This window comes from Mobula birostris, chromosome 2 (genome assembly GCF_030028105.1).
Source record: "Mobula birostris isolate sMobBir1 chromosome 2, sMobBir1.hap1, whole genome shotgun sequence".
NCBI lineage: Eukaryota > Metazoa > Chordata > Chondrichthyes > Myliobatiformes > Myliobatidae > Mobula > Mobula birostris.
Window position 1 is genome coordinate 112,046,407 of NC_092371.1, and position 23,752 is coordinate 112,070,158.

A 23,752-nucleotide genomic window follows, 5' to 3' on the forward strand; every position below is an offset into this window, starting at 1 on the left:
CTATAACCACATGCACAAAAATATGACTCATAGTTAGTTACACGATCTACAGATTTCAGAAGGTCAAAAAACAAAACTTGAATATGATTTAAGATTGCTGTTTTATCATTTTTGTACAGTGATAAGATCCTGATTACTAACTGGTATAAAGTACATCTCTGATGGCTACAAATGTCATAACATAGTATGAAGGGAACAACACTATAGAAAACATAACATTAAATAATCAGAAAACTTTTGTATTAATATCAAATATATAATTTACACTTTTACCATTCAGAATTCAGAACTATAATAGCACACATTTTACTTAACAAATTGTTGCAATTTAATCTTCAACCAAAATGCAAAATATGTATTTATTAGCAAAATCTAACACTTTCTTTAAAAAAAAACTATAACTTTGATAACTTGAAATACCCCAAAAAACAAAGAAGAAGAAAGGGTCAAAGAAATAAACAAATAAATGTTCTTCCTAATTAGGTTCGGATTCTAAACCAGAACTTAGACTCATAATTAGTATTTAAGAAATACTTTGCATCATGAATAGAAGTTCAAACTATATACATAATTATAATTCTAGTATTAAATAAACATATTTGATATTTTAATTCAAAATCTTCAAAGAAAGCAGCAATAAGGATTGAGTTAGCAAATATTTTGTTGCAAAGATCTCAAGTATATTATTTCCAAAAAGGCACAACAGACGCCCAGACACATTTAAACTGAGGCTCCACAATTGATATTCTAGCATATATCTGCATTGAGCTGACAAAATCAATTGAAAAGGCATTTTCTTTTAACTTACTAAAATAAATGTTAAAGTAGACCTAATTGATGATGTTCAACTTGGAATTCATGTGCATATAATATCTTCTGTTTGGGTAGAGGGGAAGGAAATCCAGCGTAAGACTTTAGTACCACCTCTAAAGAGTCAAAGATGTAAAAGCAAAGGAGGAGAAAACAATCTGGAACATATTAAAAAATCTATTACTAAAATTAGCAAATAATGGTGCTATGTTATATATCCTCTGTAAGCATCTGAACAAAATCAAATTATGAGTTAGCTTCCATTTTAAATAGTCATTCAAACACATCCTGCTTTCAGTAAGTATTCAAACAAGTTTGATTTCCCTAGTTCTGTGTGACCAAATTGGTCGTATAGAGATAAGAAACACTGCCTGCTTGCAGTTGGAATGTCTGGTCTGTGATATGTTCTCCCTGCGTTTGCTGCGAGCTTTGATTCACAGATACTCTTTGAGATGGTGGCTCAGAGGCATGTACAGATCGATTCTGTTGGAAGTGCTGAGCTTCTTCCTGGTTCAACTGACCTGGCTGAGTAGCCTCCCGCCCAAGACTAATAGACTGTGATCTCCCATGTGTTATATGCAATTGCTGAGCTTGATCTTGGAGGTGTTCTACTTCCTCGTTTGTCAATGTGATCACATGCATTTGTTCTGGCTGTCCTGCACCTTCCTGGTTTTCCACCATGCCAATGGCTTGAATGTCGTCTGTTTGTCCAGGCTGGGATACCAAAGTCAGATTCTGCATGTGCTCTGCTGGCTGAGTTAGCAGAGCCAAGTTTGAGGCCTGTTCCTCAGGGAGACTTTGTGACCCCTCTGCTGAAATAATGCTGATGCTTTGTCCATGGTTGGGCATGAAATTTATGTTATGAACGTCATTGGTGACTACAAGCTGAATCTGTTGCTCACCTGTTGTAGGGAGGTACTGCTGAAGCTGCAAGATTGTCTTCACCTCCTCTGTACCACCTGGAACATTAACTAATCCATGGGCTTTCCTCTCCTTGCTGTGAATCTTCATATGAGACCTTAGGTTGTCAGCACGAGTGAATCGTTGATTACATGTTGAGCAAACAAACGGCTTGTTTCCAGTGTGCATAGCATCATGACGTCGTTTTGCACTAGGATCTGCAAAGCTTTTTCCACAGATAGAACAGGAAAACGGCTTTTCTCCCCTAGAATAATATTAAATATTGTACAATTGTTTCCACAATATAATTTGCAAAACATCATTACTTCCATGTAATTATATTGTTTTATTCTGCAGACAGTGTGCTTTTCCAAACTGGAAGGAAAGTATAGTCCAACACAATTTAGTATGTGAAGGATATATATTGTTTCCAGCTGCAAAAATATTTGGGATAATTTTAAACTCTGCAGATGAAACTCAGAAAAGTATTAAAAAGTGAAGAGGTACGAGTAGATTTTAGGAATTGGATGTAATGGGTTGGAATATCAAAATAAAAAATGAACGCAATCTTTCAGAACTTTTTGGTAGGCTTCAAATATCGTGTGCAGTTGCTTGTTTGCAGAGAGTGAGTACAAGATTTTAAAAGTGAGCGGGGCTTTTCGGAACTTGTCGGCAGGGTTGAGATATTGCAATTTATAAGCACTTGGCAAAGGCCTATAAAAAGAATTGAGGTTGAAGCAGAACAGCCATTGTGGGAGCGGTTATTATGTGAGTGGACAGAGAATGCAGAGCTTGAGGCTTCGGCTAGATGAGGCGGAGGGTAAGGCAAAATTTTGGTAAGTTTCTTTCTTTGTCTATTAGTGCCTAGCTAGACTAATTAGAATAGATCTAAGGTCAGTGGAGTGTTCTTCATGTCAGATGTGGGAGAGCTGGGCGACCTCCAGTCTCCCTGTAGCTACATCTGTGGGAGGTGCATCGAGCTGTGTTAGGGAACTGGAGCTACAGCTGGAGGACCTAAAACTCATATAGGAAAATGAAGAGGAGGTGATAGATAGTATCTATAGGGAGGTAGTTACCCCTACCTGCAGGAGGCAGGTAGCTGGGTGATTGTCAATAGAGGGAACGTGAACAGGGAGATCGTGCAGAGTACCCCATTCCCTTCAATAAAAGGTATATCACTTTAGATACTATCGGGGAGGGAGGGGCATACTAGGGGAAAGCTGCGGTGACTGGTACTGAACCCGGCTCTGTGGCTCAGAAGGGAAAGCGGGAAGAAGAGGAATGCAGTGGTGATTGAGGAGCAGACAGGAGAATTTGTGGATGAGAGAGAGACTCTCAGACGGCATGTGACCTCCCAGGTGACAGGGTCAGGAACATCTCAGATCATCTCAGCATTCTAAAGGGGGAAGGGGGAGCAGCCAGAAGTTGTGGCACATATTGGTAGCAAAGACACAGGTAGGAAAAAGGTGGGGGAACAAGGTAGGAAGCTGAAAAGAAGGACATCAAGGGTAGTAATCCCTGGATTGCTGCCTATCCCATGTGCCAGTAAGGGTAAGAATTGGTTGATCTGACATATGAATGTGTAGCTGAGGAATCAGTGCCAGGAGCATAGTTTCACTTTTGTGGATCATTGGGATCTCTTCTGGGGAAGGTATGACCTGTACAAGAAGGATGGGTTAAACTTTAGCATGACAGAGAACAATATCATTGCAGGCAGGTTTGCTACAGCTGCTGTGGAGGGTTTAAACTAGTTTGTGAGAGGGATGGGAACCCGAGTGACAGGTCAGAGGATGGGACAATTGGTGTACAGGAAGGCGCAGCACGTAGTGGTTCTGTGAGGAAGGACAGGCAGTTGATCGGGCAAGATTGCAGTCAGTTGGATGGGTTGAAATGTGTTCATTTTAATGCAAGAAGTATCAGGAATAAAGGTGATGAACTTAGCATGGGTCAGTACATGGAACTACAATGTTGTGGCTGTCACAGGACAGGAATGGCTACTGGATGTTCTGGGGTTTGGACGTTTCAAAAGGGACAGGGAAGGACATAAAAGAAGAGGGAGAGTGGTGTTGCTAATCAGGGATAGTATCATAGCTGCAGAAGGGGAGCCTGTCGTGAAGGTATTGTCTACTGCATCAGTGTGGGTTGAAGTCAGAAATAGGAAGTGAGCAATTACTCTATTGGAAGTATTCTGTGGACACCCTCCTTCCCCCATAGCAACAGAGAAACTGAAGAACAGAATGGGCAGCACACTTTGAAAAGGAGCAAAAGTAACATTGTTGTTATGGGTGATTTAAACTTCCCTGATATTGATTGCCTGCTCCTTAGTGCAAAATGTTCAGATGGGGAGGAATTTCTTAAGTGTATGCAGGAAGGATTCCTGATGCAAGACGGAGACAGGCGACTGGAGGAGAGGCCACATTGGATCTGGTACTGGTAATGAGTCTGGTCAGGTGTCAGATCGCTCAATGGGTGAACGTGTCAGAGACAGTGAGCACAACTCCCTGACCCTTACCACAGCTTTGGATACAGATAGGAGCAGACGGTAAGGAAAAGTATTTAATTAGGGGAAGGGGGAATTATAATGCTATCAGGTAGGAACTTGGAGTGTGGATTGGGAGCAGACTTATTCAGGGAAATGGCAACAGAAATGTGAAGGTTGCTTAGGGAGCAATTTCATGCGGTTCTGGGTAAGTCTGTCTAATTGAGACAGGGAATGGATGGTAGGGTGAAGGAGCCATGGTTGACAAGAGATGTGGAACATTTAGTCAAGAGGAAGAAAGAAGCTTACTTAAGATTTAGGAAACAAGGATCAGGCAGGGCTCTTGAGAATTACAAGGTAGCCAGGAAGGAGCTTAAAAATGGACTTAGGGAAGCGAGAAATAACAACAGATAAGGTTGTGTATACTCAGTGGTAACCACTGTGAAGAGATAAACAAAGTTAATGTTTCACATTGATGAACTTTGAACAGAACTAGAAAAATACAAAAAAAACATACTTTAAGTTAGTGAGAAGGGGGAAGGGTGGGTAGGACAAAGGGAATGTCGATGTTGACTGACAAGGTTGTTAAAAGGCTGGTACTCTGTCTGGGGTGGTGTAAATAAAGGGAGAACAGTGGAAAGAGAAATAAAAGAAAAACAAATCATAGCAGCTGCTGAAAATCTGACATAAGATAAAATGTTGGAAGAGTCCAGAAGGTCAGGTGAGCGGAGAGAGAAAAAAACAAATTATATCAAAACTGACCAGGGAATGGAAAAAAATTCTTCAGGTGCTGGAAATCTGACGTAAGAGAAAATGTTGGAAGAGTCTAGAAGGTCAGATGAGCAGAGAGAGATAAAAACAAATTATATCAAAACTGACCAGGAACGGAAAAAAAATTCTTCAGGAAATCTGAAAGTCTAACAGATAATACTGGAAGCACCTAGCAGGTCATGCAGCACCCACCAAGAGAGAAACAGAACATTGCTGCTCTTCCCACAGATGCCACCTTACTTGCCAAGTACCCCTAACTTTCCTCCTATTATACAAGAAAATCTGCAGATGCTGGAAATCCAAAGCAACATACACAAAATGCTGGAGGAACTCAGCAAACCAGGCAGCATCGATGGAAAAGAGTAAGCAGTCGACTTTCAGGCCGAGCCCCTTCATCAGGAAAATCTGATGAAGGGTCTCAGCCCAAAACGTCAACCATTTACTCCTTTCCATAGATGCTGCTTGACCTGCTGAAGTTCCTCCAGCATTTTGTGTGTGTTTCCTCCTGTTATGCAAGGGCTGGCTATTTCTCACATAAATTAGAAAGGCTGATTATCTAATACTGTGGAATTCAAAGTTAAATCATAATAGCTATAGAATGCCTAGGTTTCTTGTGTCTACATTGGACTTCATTAGAACAGTGTAAGAAGGTCAGAAATAGCGAAATCTGAATGGGAGTAGGAGGACATGGGGTAAGGCGGCATTCTCGGTATTAACCTTGCAACTGAATGTAGGTATTCTGCAATTAAGTCATCCAATTTGCCTTTGTTTTCACCAACGTGGAGGCAATTGTTTTGTGAGCACTAAGTATGTAAGTGGACCACTACTTCACCTGAAAGTGGTTCCAGATTAGTGGAAGGGAAGAGTTAAAAAAGCATGTGTTCCTTTAGTTGCCTCAGGAGCTGTGAAGAGAATGTGTATTGGTAGAGATGGACAGGTGAATCAGGGAGTCTCAATGGGAGTTTAAATGCCATAAGGGGAAGCGAAAAGAAAATGATTCAGGCTGTTGAAGGTGACAGAAGTTATGGAGGATCATTCTGGGAAGGAAGATGAAGACATGGAGAACAGCATACTTGCTTAGAGTGAGAAGGATTGAGAGTAAAATTGCATGAATTTGAATAGATGTAGTTGAAAGTCCTGACAGCTATGAAAGAGGGAAGTCAAGGATTAAGGAAAAAGGAAGACCTTTCCAAAGGACAAGTGTGGGAAATGTTACAAGAACAAATTTGGTGACACTGGAGAAATCGGCATAATGGAATGAAGTACACAGTGGAAGCAGGGCTTCTCACTGAGTGTTTCTGGTATTTCCTGTTTTTGTTTTGGTTCAGATTTCCACTGTCTCCTGTTTTTCTCCCTTTTCCATCCCTGGCCAGCTCTGATGCAGCTCAGTTTTTCTTTCTCCCCAGATCCTGCCTGATCTGCTGGGCTTTCTCAGCTTCCTCCTTTATTTCAGATTTTTCAGCAAGTTCTGCCTTGCATATGTCACAGTTTCAGCATTGCTTGTTCTCATCTTCTTTGTTGTTTTGTGCTTCTCTCACCTCAGTTTTTCCTCTTTTCATATGCCCTCCAGATAGATTAGTTGTCATTAACAAACCTTCACCATATTCTGTCAACCAATTTATACCATCCACTTTATCTTATCACAGACTTCCCCACCCCTCCCTAGTCTTGTTCTGTGTTCCAGTTTTGATGAAATGTTAATTTGGTTTCTTTCTATACAGGTACTTCCTGAACTGTTAAATATTTTCAGTACATTCTGATTATATCAAAACAAATTAGTTGGACAGCCTTTCTACATGCCAGCTGCCTTTATGCTGTCCTATATCATTATAATTACAGCACTTCAATGGATCTGAATACTTCCAGATGATACATAATTATGAAAAGCACTAAATAAATGAAACTTACTTTACTCAACATATTACATTCACTGTTAGGGATTTTAAATTGATTTTTATTATCTACACTAAAATCAACACAAGTAGAGGTCAAAACGTAAAATATTTACCTGTGGATTCTTATGTGGGTCTGCAGGGTATTTTTTGCAGTAAAACATTTACCACAAATCTCACATGTAAATGGTTTCTCACCTAAAAAACAAGAACTAGGTTAATACTATTACCATTGTTGGATGGCAGATGCTTTCTCAGAAATGATAAGGCATGCTTAATGCCCAAGGCCTTCCTGTATATGTATTTCTAGCATTGTAGTTTGACTTAGGAGTTCCAATTCTTATTCTTACACATCAATCTTTCTCTCTCAAAATGTTTTGAGCTACTCAAAGCAATGGTATCGGGACTCAGTTACCTTCAGGGTATAAATGTGGAGTAAAGCTTCGTCTGCTGTCACAATAAAGGGCTAAGGCACAACAAGAGACAAAGTGTTGGCAACTTTGAAGTTTTGTGATTCCTGATTTATCATATCCAAAATGGCTACCTTATTCCCTGTTTTCTTCAACTCCTGTCCCATTGTTGAATAACTGACTGTTTCCTCTGCTTTATCTACTATATATTTTTGTCCACAAACTAGAACATTAAGCAGTACAGCACAGTACAGGCCTAACAGCCAACAATGTTGTGCTGATTTTTTAACTTACTCTATGATCTTATATAGCCTACCAGTTGTCTATCTCCCTACTGAAGAGTTTCTTAAATATCTCTAATGTAGCTGTCTCTACCACCACACATTCGCCTCTCTGTGTAAAAAAAAATACCTCTGACGTCACCCTATATATTCCTCCAATCACCTTAAACTTATGCCCCCTTGTATTAGCCATTTCTGCCCTGAGAAAAATAAGTCTCTGGCTATCCACTTGATCTATGCTATCATCTTGTATACCTCTATCAAGTCATATCTCATCCTCCTTCACTCCTGAAAGAAAAGCCTCAGTTCGCTCAACCTATTCTCATAAGAGAAGCCTTTTAATCCAAGCAGCATCCCAGTAAATCTCCTCTCTAAAACTTCCACATCCCTCCTTTAACCAGAACTAAACACAGTTTTCCAAATGTGGTATTACCAAAGTTTTAAAGAACTACAATGTTACTTCACTGTTCTTGAAATCAATCTCCTGACTAATAAAGGCCATCGTACAAGTATGGATGTGGACAAGATCCCTCTGTTCCTCCATACTGCTAAGAATCCTGCCATTTACCCTGTATACTAACTTCAAATTCAACCTTCCAAAGTGAGTCACTTCACACTTTTCTGGGTTGAACTCTATCAGTTCAGCTCCGCAGCTTTTCAATGACCCGTTGTAACCTACGAACAACCTTCTACACTATCCGCAACACCACTAACCTTCTGTATCATCTGCAGACTTACTAACCCACCTTTCCACTTCCTCATCCAAATCACTTTTATAAAAATCATAAAGAACAGGGGTCAAAGAAGAGATCTTTGCAGAACACTGGTCAACGACCTCCAGGCAGAATACACTTCATCTACAATCACTCCCTGCTTCCAATGGGCAAAGGGTAACTGTAGCACTAATTCTGTATTCACACAGCCAGTTTGCCCTGGATCCTATGCCTCCTGACTTTCTGAATGGGGAACCTCTTCAAACACCTAACTAAGATCCATCTCTTCACCCTACCATTCTTTCCCCTGTCTCAATGGCACAAACTTATCTAAAAACCCATGCAAGTGCTCCCTAAACAATCACCATATTTCAATAGTGAATTGAGTGATCGTAAATGTAAACTGATACTCCTCCCACAGATGCTACTTGACAGATTGAGATTTTCCAGTATTTCTTTTGAAATTTCAGCATTTCAGTTCAAGAGTGCTGCGTAATTAATCTTTCCACTAACGTTAATTCTGTTCCATTTGTTGGATTTGATTGCTGTATTATTCTACATTACAGTTGCTACAAATTAAAAATATGTAGTGAATTTGTTTACACCATCCTGAAAATAAAACAGAACTAAAATATCACACTGGCAATAGTTTAAATCCAGCAGGTTCACCATTGGGAAGGGAACCTATCAATATTTTTTCAAACTCTCAAAAAGATAATTTGCTCTCTATCTTTCAATTTCCTTCTTGTCATCCATATGGTGAAGGTACTTCAACAGTGCCTTGACTAGAGTTTCAGGATTATACCCCAGCAATATTTAAGAATTAGTGATATATTTTCAACCATGATGTTCTGCATGACTGGAGGGAACCTAGAGGTTGCACTGGACTGGAGGTTCCTTCACCAGGTGGTCCCAAATGCCATTGGTGCAGCACAATAGTTTTGTGCCGTCGAAGTCAAGGAGGTGTATCCGTTTGGGTTACCTGGAGAAATCGGCAGTAGCAGAGCATTGCATTCGCAATGGCCACAGGATTGACTTCGATGGCAGAAAACTACTATGCCACGCCAATGGCTCTGGGACCGCCTGGTGAAGGAAGCCATTGAAATAAAAACCAGAGAAAAAGAATTTTAACGAAGGCGAAGGTCTCACTCTAATTAAGAGCTGGAATTCGATTGTAAAAAAGGTGGGACAGCAAAAACCTGATTGGATGAGGACTAACCAATCAGGCGAGATGGATGACAAGGGTATATGCAGTGCCTATAAAAAGTATTCACTCCTCTTGGAAGTTTTCATGTTTTATTATTTTACAGCATTAAATCACAGTGGACTTAATTTGGCTTTTTTAAAAACATTGATCAACATAAAAACTCTTTCATGTCAAGTTAAAACAAATCTCTACAAAGTGATCTAAATTAATTACAAATATAAAACACAAAATAATTGATTGCATAAATATTCACCCCCAGCCCCTTTAATGTGACACACCAAATCATCACTGGTGCAGCCAACTGGTTTTAGAGGTCACATAATTAGTTGAATGGAAATCACCTGTGTGCAGTCAAGATGATTCGATTGTGGTAAAGATACATTTGTAGCTGGAAGGTCCAATTGCTGGTCAGTCAGCATCCTGGCAAAAACTACACCATGCAGACAAAAGAACACTCCAAGCAACTCCACAAAAAGGTCATTAAAAAGCACAAGTCAAGAGATGGATACAAGAAAATTTCCAAGTCACTGAATATCCCTTGGAGTACAGTAAAATCAATCATCAACAAATGGAAAGAATATGGGACAGCTGTAAATCTGCCTACAGCTACCCATCCTCAAAAACTGAGTGACTGTGCAAGAAGGAGACTAGTGAGGGAGGCCATCAAGAGACCTATGACTTTTCTGGAGGAGTTACAAGCTTCAGTGGCTGAGATGGGAGAGACTGCACATACAACAATTGTTGCTCAGCTGCTTCACCAGTTGCAGCTATAAGGGAGAGTGGCAAACAAAAAACCACTGTTGAAAAAACTCAAATGAACTCTCAGCTAGAGTTTGTCAGAAGGCATGCAGGAGACTCGGAAGACAGCTGGAAGAAGATGCCATGGTCTGATGAAACCAAAATTGAGCTTTCTGGTCATCAGATTAAACACTATGTTTGGTGCAAGTCAAACACCGTACATCATCAAAAATACACCATCCCTACCGTGAAGCATAGTGGTGGCTGCATCATGCTGTGGGGATGCTTCACTGCAGCAGGCCCTGGCAGGCTTGTGAAGGTAGAGGGTAAAATGGATGCAGCAAAATACAGGGAAATCCTGGAGGAAAACCCGATGCAGTCTATAAGAGAACTGCGACTTGGGAGAAGATTTGTTTTCCAGCAAGACAATGACCCCAAGCATAAAACCAAAGCTACGCAGGAATGGGTTAGAAACAACAAAGTTAATGTCCTGGAGTGGCCAAGTCAGATCTCAATCCAATTGCAAATTCGTGACTGGACTTGGAAAGGGCTGTTCACTTATGATCCCCATGCAATCTGACCAAGCTTTAGCAGTTTTGTTAAGAAGAATGGGGGGAAAATTGCAGTGTCCAGATGTGCAAAGCTGATTCGAGACTTATCCCCACAGACTCAAGGCTGTAATTGCTGCCAAAGGTACATCTATTAAACATTTACTTGAAAGGGGTGAACACTTACGTAATCAATTATTTTGTGTTTTGTATTTGTAATTAATTTAGATCATTTGAAGAGGTCTGTTTTCACTTTGACATGAAAAAGTCTTTTCTGTTGATCAGTGTAAAACAAAACCAAATCAAACCCACTGTGATTCAATGCTGAAAGACAATAAAACTTGAAATATGCTAAGGAAGTGAATACTTTTTATAGGCACTGTATACCACCAGACTGGACATGCCTCGGCATAATCCCCGATGAGAATGGCAGAGTTTGTCATCGAAACGTTGGTTAAAATTGATACCTGTACCCACCTAGAAGCCCGGGAAGAGCTTATTTGTAATTTATTATGTTTACAGGGTGAATCAACTTGGACAATATGCAGCAACTTTGTCAAAGAATATTGTGTGGCAGCACTCACACCTAATGTGATGAATTTCTTCAAGAGGTTGGTTATAGTTATAACTTACTCTGCCTGAGCAAAGACCTGGGCCTGCTACAATTCAGCTACCACCACAACAGGTCAACAGTGGACAGAATCTCACTGGTTCTCCATTCTGCTTTGGGACACCTAGACAACCAAAAAAATATATCAGGCAACACACACAAAAGTTGCTGGTGAACGCAGCAGGCCAGGCAGCATCTGTAGGAAGAGGTGCAGTCGACGTTTCAGGCCGAGACCCTTCGTCAGGACTAACTGAAGGAAGAGCGAGTAACGGATTTGAAAGTTGGAGGGGGAGGGGGAGATCCAAAATGATAGGAGAAGACAGGAGTCGGAGGGATGGAGCCAAGAGCTGGACAGGTGATAGGCAAAAGGGATACGAGAGGATCATGGGACGGGAGGTCCGGGAAGAAAGACGGGGGGGGGGACCCAGAGGATGGGCAAGGGGTATATTCAGAGGGACAGAGGGAGAAAAAGGAGAGTGAGAGAAAGAATGTGTGTATAAAAATAAGTAACAGATGGGGTAAGAGGGGGAGGTGGGGCATTAGCGGAAGTTAGAGAAGTCGATGTTCATGCCATCAGGTTGGAGGCTACCCAGACGGAATATAAGGTGTTGTTCCTCCAACCTGAGTGTGGCTTCATCTTTACAGTAGAGGAGGCCGTGGATAGACATGTCAGAATGGGAATGGGATGTGGAATTAAAATGTGTGGCCACTGGGAGATCCTGCTTTCTCTGGCGGACAGGGCGTAGGTGTTCAGCAAAGCGGTCTCCCAGTCTGCGTCAGGTCTCGCCAATATATAAAAGGCCACATCGGGAGCACCGGACGCAGTATATCACCCCAGCCGACTCACAGGTGAAGTGTTGCCTCACCTGGAAGGACTGTTTGGGGCCCTGAACGGTAGTAAGGGAGGAAGTATAAGGGCATGTGTAGCACTTGTTCCGCTTACACGGATAAGTGCCAGGAGGGAGATCAGTGGGGAGGGATGGGGGGAACTTTTGTGTGTTGCTTGAATTTCCAGCATCTGCAGAATTCCTGTTGTTTGCGTTTTTAAATATATTAGGCTGCTGTTTATTGATTATAACTCAGCATTCAACCCCTCAGTACTAATTACCAATTTCAAAACCTGGCCCTCTGTACCTCCCTTGAACTAAATCCTTGACTTCATTATTAGGAGATCACAGTCAATGTGGATTAGAAATAATATCTCCTCCTTGCTTATAATCAATACATCAGCTCCTCAAAGATGTGTGCTGAGCCCACTGCTCTACTCCCTCTGAATCAGATTGTGTAGTTAAGCACAGCTTAAAAATCATCTATAAATTCACTAATGATGCCACTGTTGGTGGTAAAATCCCAAATGGCAGCAAGAAGGCATATAAGAAAGAGTCAGATAAGCTGGTTGACTGGTGTCACAACATCAACCTTGCACTCAGTGTCAGCAAGATCAACAAATTGATCGTGGCCTGCAGAAAAGGGTAGTCATGAGAATACATTGAGGGGTCAGTGGTGGAAAGGGTGAGCAGCTTAAAGTTCCTGGTGTCGACATTTGGAGATATATCCTGGGCACAACATATTGATGCAATCACAAGGAAGGCATACCAGTGGCTTTGCTTCAATTGGAGTTTGAGGAAATTCGGTCTGTCACCAAAAGCTCTTGCAGTTTCCATAGATGCCCAAAGAACCACATTCAGTGTTTCAGAAACAGCTTCTTCAGCTCCACCATCAGATTTCTGAATGGCTTATGAACCCATGAACAGTACCTCATTATTCTTTTTTTGCACTGTTTGTTTATTTTAGTACTTTACAGTCATTTTATATTTTTGAACTGCACCGGTGCACAGCAACAAATTACACATCGGCTAAGCCCATGATAACAAATTTGACTCTGTATTAATGATGGCCTAATCCTGAGAAACTTACCCACTCAATATCTCATAAACGGCCAGTAAATTTACCAAGACAACAAAATGGTAATTGATAAATTAAAAAGCTGCTAAAAGCACAAAATAAAACTGTTTACACTTTAATATGAAACACTAGTTGGGATACAGACCTAGGCTACTCTAATAAAATCTCTTAAATTTTAATTTCTCATATTTATTTCCTTATATTTCCTTACCCGTACAGCTCATCACATCTAAGATAATTCTCATAGCAAATTTTCCTCAGCCCATTCTCTCACACATGCCCATCAACTCCAACTATATTAGAAGTATTTTATAGAGGCCAATTCATCTACTAACCAGGAAATCTCTCTGGGGTGTAGAGGCAGCCTGGGGACATCCACATGGTCAGAGGGAAAAGTATGCAAACTCCATTGATAAGTTCCTGGCCTAAGATAGAAGGAGAACGAGTTATACAGCTCTCTTTATATGTACATGCAGTTCAACTCTTTGAGTGATCATGCAGAAAGTTTGAAGTTAATAACTCATCTCCTTCTACCTTAGGCCATGAACGTATCAATCACCCCTGCTGTGGGCACTTTCTGGAGGTCCAAGATCCATATGCTCCATGACCGCTGGACTAAGTGTGTAAATGTAGGAGGGGACTATGTTGAAATATATATGTGCTAGGTTTTCTAAAATTGACTCCTTCTACCTTAGGCCACGGACTTATCAATCACCCTTCGTAGATCCGTTGGAGCTATGAGGCACTGGCATCACATGTTGCCCAACCCATAACCTCTACCACCAATAGCACACATCTTCCTGATTTGGAAATATATCTCCATTCCTCCACTGGCTCTAAATCAGGGGCTTCCAACCTTTTTTACATCATGGACAAATACCATTCAAGGATGGAGTCTGTGGATCCCAAGTTGGGAACTCCTGCTCTAAATCTTGGAACACCTATCCAATAGTGCTGTCAGAGTATTTTTACAGAGTTATAAAGCAATACAGCATGGATGCAAATCTTTCAGGCTAGTGAGTCTATGCCAACCACATTATCAGTCCCAATTTCTTATGTTCACCCAATGTCATTCCAGGACCTATTCAAGTGCTTAATAAATGATATCTGCCTCAAACCACTTCCTCTGGCAGCTCATTTCATATCCGCACTATCCTCCACGTGAAAAAGTTGCCCCTCAGGTCCCTTAGCTTTGTAAAGTAGCTTTGGATCATAAGAACATAATGAATTATTGATACTGCCACTCTGCTAAATCTGGATGCCCCTTCAGTCTTACCTGCAAAGTGCTGGGACTATTTTTATTTGCATAAAAGATGAAATTAACTTCTGAAATGCCTGCTTCACTACTGCTGCTACTGTGTGGTCCAGAATCTCCCGAGAGGAAGGCCCCGAGTCCTTGGCTTTGCTTGTTGTTCGGCGGCTGGGGCAGGGTCGAAGCGCTCGGCAGAGGATGGTGCTCGGTGTCGGAGGCTGATCGGAGGCTCGAAGTTTTCAGACGGACTCAGAGTCCGCTGCTGTCGGGTGCTTCCAATGGTGCTGCATCAGCAAGTTTGCGGCGCTTGGAGGTTCATGGCGGGGAGAGTTCCTCCCTTCTACCGACTGCGTGAGATGATGAGGCTATCGGGACTTCAAGTCTTTTTTTTACCGTGCCCATGGTCTGCTCTTTATCAAATTACGGTATTGCTTTGCACTGTTGTAACTATATGTTATAATTATGTGGTTTTGTCAGTTTTAGTCTTGGTTTGTCCTGTGTTTCCTGTGACATCATTCTGGAGGAACATTGTATCATTTCTTAATGCATGCATTTCTAAATGACAATAAATGAGGACTGAGTGTCCTCATAATCTAAAAAAAATTAACAAGGTCACCAACATGCTGCATTGTAAAGAACATCTCAGTTAGAGAAACCCAGTTTTAGAGAATTTTTATGGGAAGGATCATTGATATGGATTTGCAATGAAGCATATCGTTATATAATAACCACCAACAGCTACAATTTATCTCACATTATATATTTACAACTGATTATTGTTGAAGTTGAAAGGACAAGTAGATCTTCTGTTCCCTCTAATTTCCGCAGCAATTAATCACATTCCCATGAGGCAAAGATTTCTCCGGTTTTACTCTGCACGATCAATGAACACATTCTGAGTCTGGAATTCAGTTGCTTCTTATCTTGAATTATAGAAGCTCTCAACACTGAGACTGGCCTTTTATCCCACTGAGCTCCTGCGAAGTACAGTTGGGCATAGTTCCATAATCCTGTCTTAACCTCAAGTACTTGTCCAATTCGCCTGTAAATTTCTGAATTCTGCTTCCACCATCTTTTCAGGTAAAATAGTTAAGTGAGAGGAAAAAAAATCAACTTACTGTATGTACTCATAGAGTCATAAGCACATAAACAGGACTTCCGGCCCAATTTGTGCATGCTGACCAAGGTTCCCAAAACGCAATATTCCATACTTACCTGTCTTTCCTCAGCTCACTCACTCAACTAATCAAGATCCCTCTGTAAATCCTGATAAACACCTTCACTCTCAATAACATCCCCTACTTCAGTGCCATGTGCAAACCTGTATTTTTTCTAAGCCAGGCATTGAATGAGTTACCAGACAGAACAAATTTTCTCTCTTTGCTCTTTCTTGAAAATCTCTAAATATTCTCTGTTCCAAATTTACAACTTTCCTAACATACGTACACTGGATGCCCTTATTCCTATTAACATGTTGAATAATTTCTCTCATACCTTTCTGACACTTTTCCAGACTGCCCACAAATCTCCAATTGATTTAGCAACACCAGTGGCCCAATTTGTAGTGTTCACTTGCATGTGAGAAGGAAGATTGCTGGTTCAAGTCCAAATCAGAAATTTGAGCACAAGACCCTCGAGTCATACTTAAGTACACAACCAAGTGCTACACTGTGTATGTCTTTAAATTGAAACAGTAAACTGAGACAGCAGGTGAACATTGTGGGCACCATTTGAAAGAAAAACAAGTCAATATTACTAAAACAAATCATTTTGCCATAACAGTATTTGTACTTGTGGGAAACTGCTGTATACAAATTGCCCGGTGCATTTCTTGGCTCACAGCAGTGACTGCAGTTCAAAAGTTCTCTGAACTGCTCTGTAAGAAATTAACATGATTTTATTTTAATATAAAACCTAATGTAATTACTCTGCAACTACAATGGATTTGGATTAATAGGCCATCGGTTAATCAGGCAGCTGTTTATTTGGGACAATGCTTAAAGAACAAAAACTAATTGAGAAAATAGCCCAGGTTTCACTTTGTTTATTTGGGACATGACACTGTTGCCAAAGTTTCAAATTAGCATCAATCGCGTTTGTTTGGCAATTAGACAGTGCACCATGCTTAGAGCGAACCACTTTTAAATAGTGTCAGTCGCACGTGTTTGTGTTCCAAAAGCAGTGATTTCTGTCATTGATTGTTGTTGAGACATAAGCAGTAAGACAATTCAGAACTGTTTTTCTCACTGTGGTTTCAAGCATTCAGGCTTGGAGATGCCAGAAACGGCTGGATGTGAAAATGAAAGGATTTCACTACTTCAAGCATTTTGCAACTACGAAGGATTTGAAGGTATCAATCTTGAATGTTACAATGAAAATGAAGATTTGGAGGATGAAATTGTCAAAAGCTTTGTACAAAGACAGTCAATTATCGGCATTAGGCATCTGAGCTGATTTTGTTCATTTACAGTCAATCAAAAGAACATGGCAGCATACACTGGATGAATTCCTCCGTCAATAACTATTAGGAACTAATACACAGTTTTATACTACAGTAGTAGTATTAGTAGTGTTCTAATTGGTCTGTATTTCATTTAAATACATAATTTGTTCCTCAGTTAAATGGTAGCTTGTCATTTATTTTATCATTTTTTAACTACTTTCATGAAAATTCCGCTAATTGGGCCAAAATGTACTAGTCCCGATGTGTCCCAATTAACTGGAATCCACTGACTATTAAACATACAACCCATTTGCAACAATTTGTCTTGTCATTACTCAATACATTATTATATGATATCAATTTTACTCATTCTGAAAGCAGAATACATAAAAAAAATACTTCAGGTGGTGCACACAATATCCTATCTCTCAGATGAAGAGTCTGGCTTCTGTTTATATTCTTCAGTCACTGCATAGTCTAATGCAAATAAAAACTCCTAATCTTGAGGGTAAAATAAAGTAGCAAGCATTCTTCCCCTAAAATATAGTTTATATAGCATACATTGTTAAACTTCATGTTACCTGTGTGGGTTCTCACATGTTTCTTGAGTTGAGCAGCATCCATGAATTTACGATGACAGTGTGCACATTCAGGTAAAGACTGACCTGGTAAAACACAGAAAGGGAAAATAATGCTTTAATTATCTTGGTTCTGATGAGAAAATGTTCCCTCTATATATAGCTATAAATAAAGTGAACAAATACACAATATAGCTACATATAACAGGTCAGAGGCTAGGAAGCTTATGGCAAGTAACTCACCTTCTAATTCCCCAAAGGCTGGCCACCATCTACAAGGCTCAAGCCAGTTGTGTGATGGGACAGTCTCCAGCTGCCTGGAAGGGTGCAGCTTCAACAGCACACGAGAAACTTGACACCGTACAGGATATAACAATAACAGCCTGCTTGATAAGCACCCCATCTTTAATCGTTCACTCACTCCATCACCAACGCACAGTAGTAGCAATTTGTACTACCTTTAGAATGTACTTTAGCGACCCACCAAGGCCCCTAGCAAAACATCTTCCAAACTCATGACCATTACTTGCAAGATGGACAAGAACAGCAAAAGCATGGGAACACCACCACCTGGAAGTTGCCCTCTGAATCACAGAACATTCTGACTTGGAAAATATTGTGCTCTTTCACTGCCACTGGGTCATAATGGAGGAACACTCTCCCTACCAGCACAATGGGTATACACTCACTTCAAGGACTGCAGTAGTTCACAAAGTCAGTTCATCACCACCTTCTTAAGGGCAATTAGGGACGGGCATTAAAATGCTGGTTCAGCCTGTGAAGCCTACGTCCCTTGAATGATTTAAAAAAAAAGTACATAAAATGGGAAAGGTCAAAATAACTTTAGAAGACCAAAAGTAACTATTTTGATGCCAGTGTAATTGTTACCATGCCAGGCTCATCTCCAGGAATGTCTGCCTCTGCTGGGACTTACTCACTGGACCTCTACATGCTGGAGTGCAATAGCTTTTTTCAAATAGACCACTTGCAGCCAAATGCCTAATCCCAAAATGGCTTCTCGTGAGAGAAGGAACTCACAGCTGTGAAGTTAGTCACTTATTTTAACAATAATACTATTCAAATGGCACTGATGCTCAGGACCTTTTTAAACTATTAATGTTTAAATAAATAATTATAAAATTAAAATTAATTTAAAAATTAACATGAACAAAACTCAAAAGGGCTTAATTAAAAATATGAAATGGAAGCAAAATAATTTTAAGAATGTATAACATTCCCCTTTAACTGCTAAACTATTGACCAACGATTTCCACTGAAATTGATGATATTTATTTTCTGCATCAGGTCTGCTTTGGGGCAGAATTTGAGGTGACTCTTCAGTGTAATGCTATGGGATTCCGGATAGACAGAGCCCCACAAGAAACTCCCCATAGACTAATTGATATATTCCTTTGGAACACATTGTAAAGTACACCACCATCTGGAATTATGCCTAATAAAACAAATTTCTCTGTTACATTTTAACTAGAATTCATGCAGTCATTTACTGAAAGCACTTTCTAGCATATATATATATGTGCAAGAATAAACACAAACTGGATCTTGTTTGGTTTTATTGCTGGTTGAAATGAAATATGCCAGAGTTACCTGTGTACATGTCTGCAATTTGGTATTTCAGGGAACACTTAACAGAATATAGGAGTTCAAAGGTTGCTGACAATAATCTGTCACTAAACTTGGCAGAGCTCAAAGGTTGAAAGTCTACATTATTTAAGCTGGGGAATCTGTTTCAGGCTAAATCTGACATCCGGCAGAGGGTCTGCAACCCCACTCATAGAACATAGAACAGTACAGCACAGTACAGGCCAACAATGCTGTGCCAAACTTTCAGCCTATTCTAAGATTAATGCAACCCTTCCCTCCCACATAGCCCTCCATTTTTTTTATCTTGTGTCTGTCTAAGAGTTTCTTAAATGTAACCAATGAATCTCCCTCTACCACCACTCCCAGTAGTGTGTCCAATACCAGACATCCCACCCTGCAAAAACTCATTTCAGGAAGGTATCACCACCATTTCAGGGAGGTAGCACCCCCACCCCCCCGCCCGTCGACCTCCAAGGGTGTATGTAATACTTTGTTTAGTGATTTTGTCTAATCTGTAAACCAAGTTGGGTATATGCAGCAAATGTGACATTAAAATATGTGCTTATATTATATTATATTATCATGTTTATTCTATTACAACTTTAAGCAAGTCTACAGGGAGTTTGGCCTCATCACGTAGGACATCAATAGCGTAGCTCCTTAGCAGCTAGCCAGCTAGTTTAAATAACGTTAGCTATGCTGTAATGACACCTGTTAAACTCACCTCAACATGTCTTTTACATTTTAACCTACCATGGGCAATAGAAAAGTCACTGTTGCAAACAGTGCAGCGAGCAACACTGTCATTATTTTTGAGGTCGACTGTAAAGCCCGCCCACAGAGAAAACTGATAGGTCTACTTAGCAGGGGTCCCCAACATTTCTTGCACCGCGGACCAGTTTAATATTGACAATATTCTTGCGGACCAGCTGACCGGGGTGGCGGGGGGGTGTTAATCACGACTGGAATATAGGTGATGAGTCAATAGCATCATAACATTTTAAGTAACATTTGGATATTAAACACACAGTGCATATTTTCCCCGTATGAACATATAAAATCATTGCAACACACCAATATCGCTGAATCAGTGGGAGCCCTGGGCTTGTTTTCCTGCAACAAGATGGTCCCATCGAGGGGTGAGGGGGGTTCCTTATGTCCAGTCTATTCTGCAATTTAGTTTTCGTTGCATTCATTGCAGAAAACTCCGCTTTGCAGCGATATGATGTTGGAAATGGAAGCAATGTTTTCATGCTTTCGTGGCTATCTCAGGATATTCAGCCTTGACTTTGATCCAGAATGCTGGCAGAGATGTTATGTCAAACAAACTTTTCAGCCCGCCGTCATTTACAAGCTCGAAGAGCTGATCTCCTTCCCGCGCTGACACAGATGATGCGTGGGTAATGACCTTGCATGTGTTCAAGTTCAACAGTGGGTGTGACAGTGAATGAGGAAAGGTGCAGCTGACTCATATCGTTTCATATCGCCAAATCATATTGTTTCCTTGTGGCCCGGTGGTTGGGGACCACTCTTCGAAGAGAGACCAATCAGGATGCTCGCTCTCCCTCTCCCTCTCAAAAAAATCTATTTCCGGGATATTGTATATAATTTCCAGGCGTCAGGGAGCCACTATCGATATGCGGGAGACTCCTGGATCTTCCAGGAGAGGTGGGATGTCTGCAATGCACTAACTATTCTGTGTAAAAAACCTACTTCTCACATCCCCCCCACAGTCCTGATGAAGGGTCTCGGCCCAAACTGTCGACTGTACTCTGGCCTGCTGAGTTCCTCCAGCATTTTGTGTGTGTTTCTCACATCCCCCTATATAAAGATGTCCTCCCTTATTAGCTATTGGTAACAATGGGAAAAAGGTGCTGGCTGCATCTTTTCATATTATACACCTCTGTCAAGTCTCCTCTTACCCTCTTCTCCAAAGAGAAAAGCCCTAGCTCACAACATTTCCTCATAAGACACGTACTCTAATCTAGGCAACACCCTGGTAAATTTTCTCTGTACTGTAAAGCTTTCACGTTCTGCTGAGGTGACTGGAACCAAACACAATGCTCCAAGTGTGGTCCATCCAACTTTATAGAGCTGCAACATGACCTTGCAGCTCTTGTAGTCAATCTCCTCTCCCCTCCCCCCCACCCGCTGAACGAATGCCTCCTTAACCACCCTGTCAACTTGTGTGGCAACTTTGAGGGATCCATGGATATGAAATCTAAGATCCCTCTGTTCCTCCACGCTGCTAAGATACCTGCCATTAATTTTGCCAACGGGTTTGACTATCCAAAATGTATCATTTCACATTCTCAATTAAACTCCATCTGCCACTTTTCAGCCCAGCTCTGCATCCTGTCTCTGTCCCTTTAAAACCTAGACAACACTATTCAGAACTCTACTAACTTTTGTGTCATCTGAAAACTTACTATCTCACCCTTCCACTTCTTCACCCAAGTTATTTATAAAAATCACAAAGAGAAAGGGTCCTAGAACAGATCCCTGCAGAATACCACTAGTCATGGACCTCCAGTCAGAATAAGGTCCATCTACTACTATCCTCTGCCTCTGTGTGCAAGTAATTCCAAATGCATGCAGCCAAGTTTCCCTGGACGCCAGGCACCATCTGTATGGAAGTTTTACAGTTGTGATAAACAAAGGCAACAGTAAGTTACACAAAAAACTGGAGAGAAAAAACAATTTTGGACCCAGCAATTTAGAAAGAATGTGAAGTGTTCAGAGTGGTTCATGAGAGATTTACTAGAACAGTCAGTTAGATGAAGACATGATACCAATGTTCAAAAGTCATTTGGGGTCTAAAGGAAAGAACAGAGAAACTGCTCTGGAAATTATTAATCCAAAGACACAGATCTAAAGTTAATATGAGGAAAAATGATTTCACGCGGAGAACTTCAATCAAAAATTCTACCAAGAATTTCTAAAATTGACTCCTTCTACCTTAGGCCACAGACTTATCAATCACCCCTTGTAGATCGTTGGAGCTATGAGGCCCTGGCATCACATGTTACCCAACCCATAACCTCTACCACCAATAGCACACATCTTCCTGACTTGAGTATGGCTAACTAGGTTGCTGTGTGTGTGTGTGTGTGTGTGTGTGTGAGAGAGAGACAGAGAGAGAGAGAGAGAAGTGGAATGAAGTGGGAGGATGGGGAGTTGGGGATTTGTAATTAATCATTGACATCTAAAGTAGCACCTTTGCAGTTTAAGTGTATATGGTAATATATTTAAAAAATTAAAACCAAACTCATTCTTTAGGGATTTTCCTTGTATCAAGTGTCTTTTTGGTGGGTTCAAGTTCTAAACAGCATTAGTTGGAGATCAGATTAGAGGCCACATTGATTTCTTTAGGTTCATCATGAAGAGGCCAGAGTTGCAATTATGTGAAGTATTCTTTGCAGAAGAACAGTAACCAGTTTTTGAAATTCCAGCATTTCTGAGTATCTTAATTTACTTTACACTGCAGGGTGAGTAAGTAGTGTTATGATAAACAATATATTTCTTTAAATTTCAGTATCTGTTTCTGACAACTGCAGTAAAAGTTTGCTTATCCAGCAAGCTTGGGACTTTGGTAGTGGCAGATCTTCTATAGACTAATACTCAAAAACAATGTTACTTCATTCTCCTTTTGGTGCTACAGCAACATCATAAATTCCCCAGTGGACGCAGTTACTTTAAAGGAAGCACTTGAACCAAAGCCCCAATGAGTTTAAAGAGAGTGCAAAAAAAAAGACCCAGAGGATAGTAAAAGCTTCTTTAGGTATGTGAAGAGGAAAAAATTAGTTAAGACCAAAGTTAGGCCCTTGAAGACAGAAATGGGTAAATTTATTATGGGGAACAAGGAAATGACAGACGAGTTGAACAGGTACTTTGGATCTGTCTTCACTAAGGAAGACACAAACAATCTCCCAGATGTAATAGTGATCGGAGGACCTAGGGTAATGGAAGAACTGAAGGAGATTCACATTAGGCAGAAAATAGTGTTGGATAGTCTGATGGAATGAAGGCTCATAAATCCCCAGGGTCTGATGGTCTGCACCCCAGGGTACTTAAGGAGGTGGCTCTAGAAATCGTGGACGCATTGGTAATTATTTTCCAATGTTCTATACATTCAGGATCAGTTTTTGAGGACTGGAGGGTAGCTAATGTTATCCCACTTTTTAAGAAAGGAGGGGGAAGAGAAAACATAGAAACATAGAAAATAGGTGCAGGAGTAGGCCATTCGGCCCTTCGAGCCTGCACCGCCATTCAGTATGATCATGGCTGATCATCCAACTCAGAACCCTGTACCTGCTTTCTCTCCATACCCCCTGATCCCTTTAGTCACAAGGGCCATATCTAACTCCCTCTTAAATATAGCCAATGAACTGGCCTCAACTGTTTCCTGTGGCAGAGAATTCCACAGATTCACCACTCTCTGTGTGAAGAGGTTTTTCTTCATCTCGGTCCTAAAAGGCTTCCCCTTTATCCTTAAACTGTGACCCCTCGTTCTGGACTTCCCCAACATTGGGAACAATCTTCCTGCATCTAGCCTGTCCAAACCCTTTACAATTTTATACATTTCAATAAGATCCCCCCTCAATCTTCTA

General features: G+C 40.7%; 1 protein-coding gene across 1 annotated transcript in view; it reads right to left on the reverse strand.

The window, feature by feature from the left end:
- Positions 1–351: 351 nt before the first annotated feature.
- Positions 352–23,752, reverse strand: part of zbtb24 (zinc finger and BTB domain containing 24) — a 56,460-nt gene continuing 33,059 nt past the window's right edge. Inside the window, exons 5-7 of the mRNA XM_072246231.1 lie at positions 17,541–17,624; positions 6,969–7,050; positions 352–1,975 (exon numbers count right to left, since the gene is read on the reverse strand). Coding sequence (XP_072102332.1) covers positions 1,135–1,975; positions 6,969–7,050; positions 17,541–17,624 — 1,007 coding nt within the window. The 3' untranslated portion in view covers positions 352–1,134. The remainder of the gene's footprint in view (positions 1,976–6,968; positions 7,051–17,540; positions 17,625–23,752) is intronic.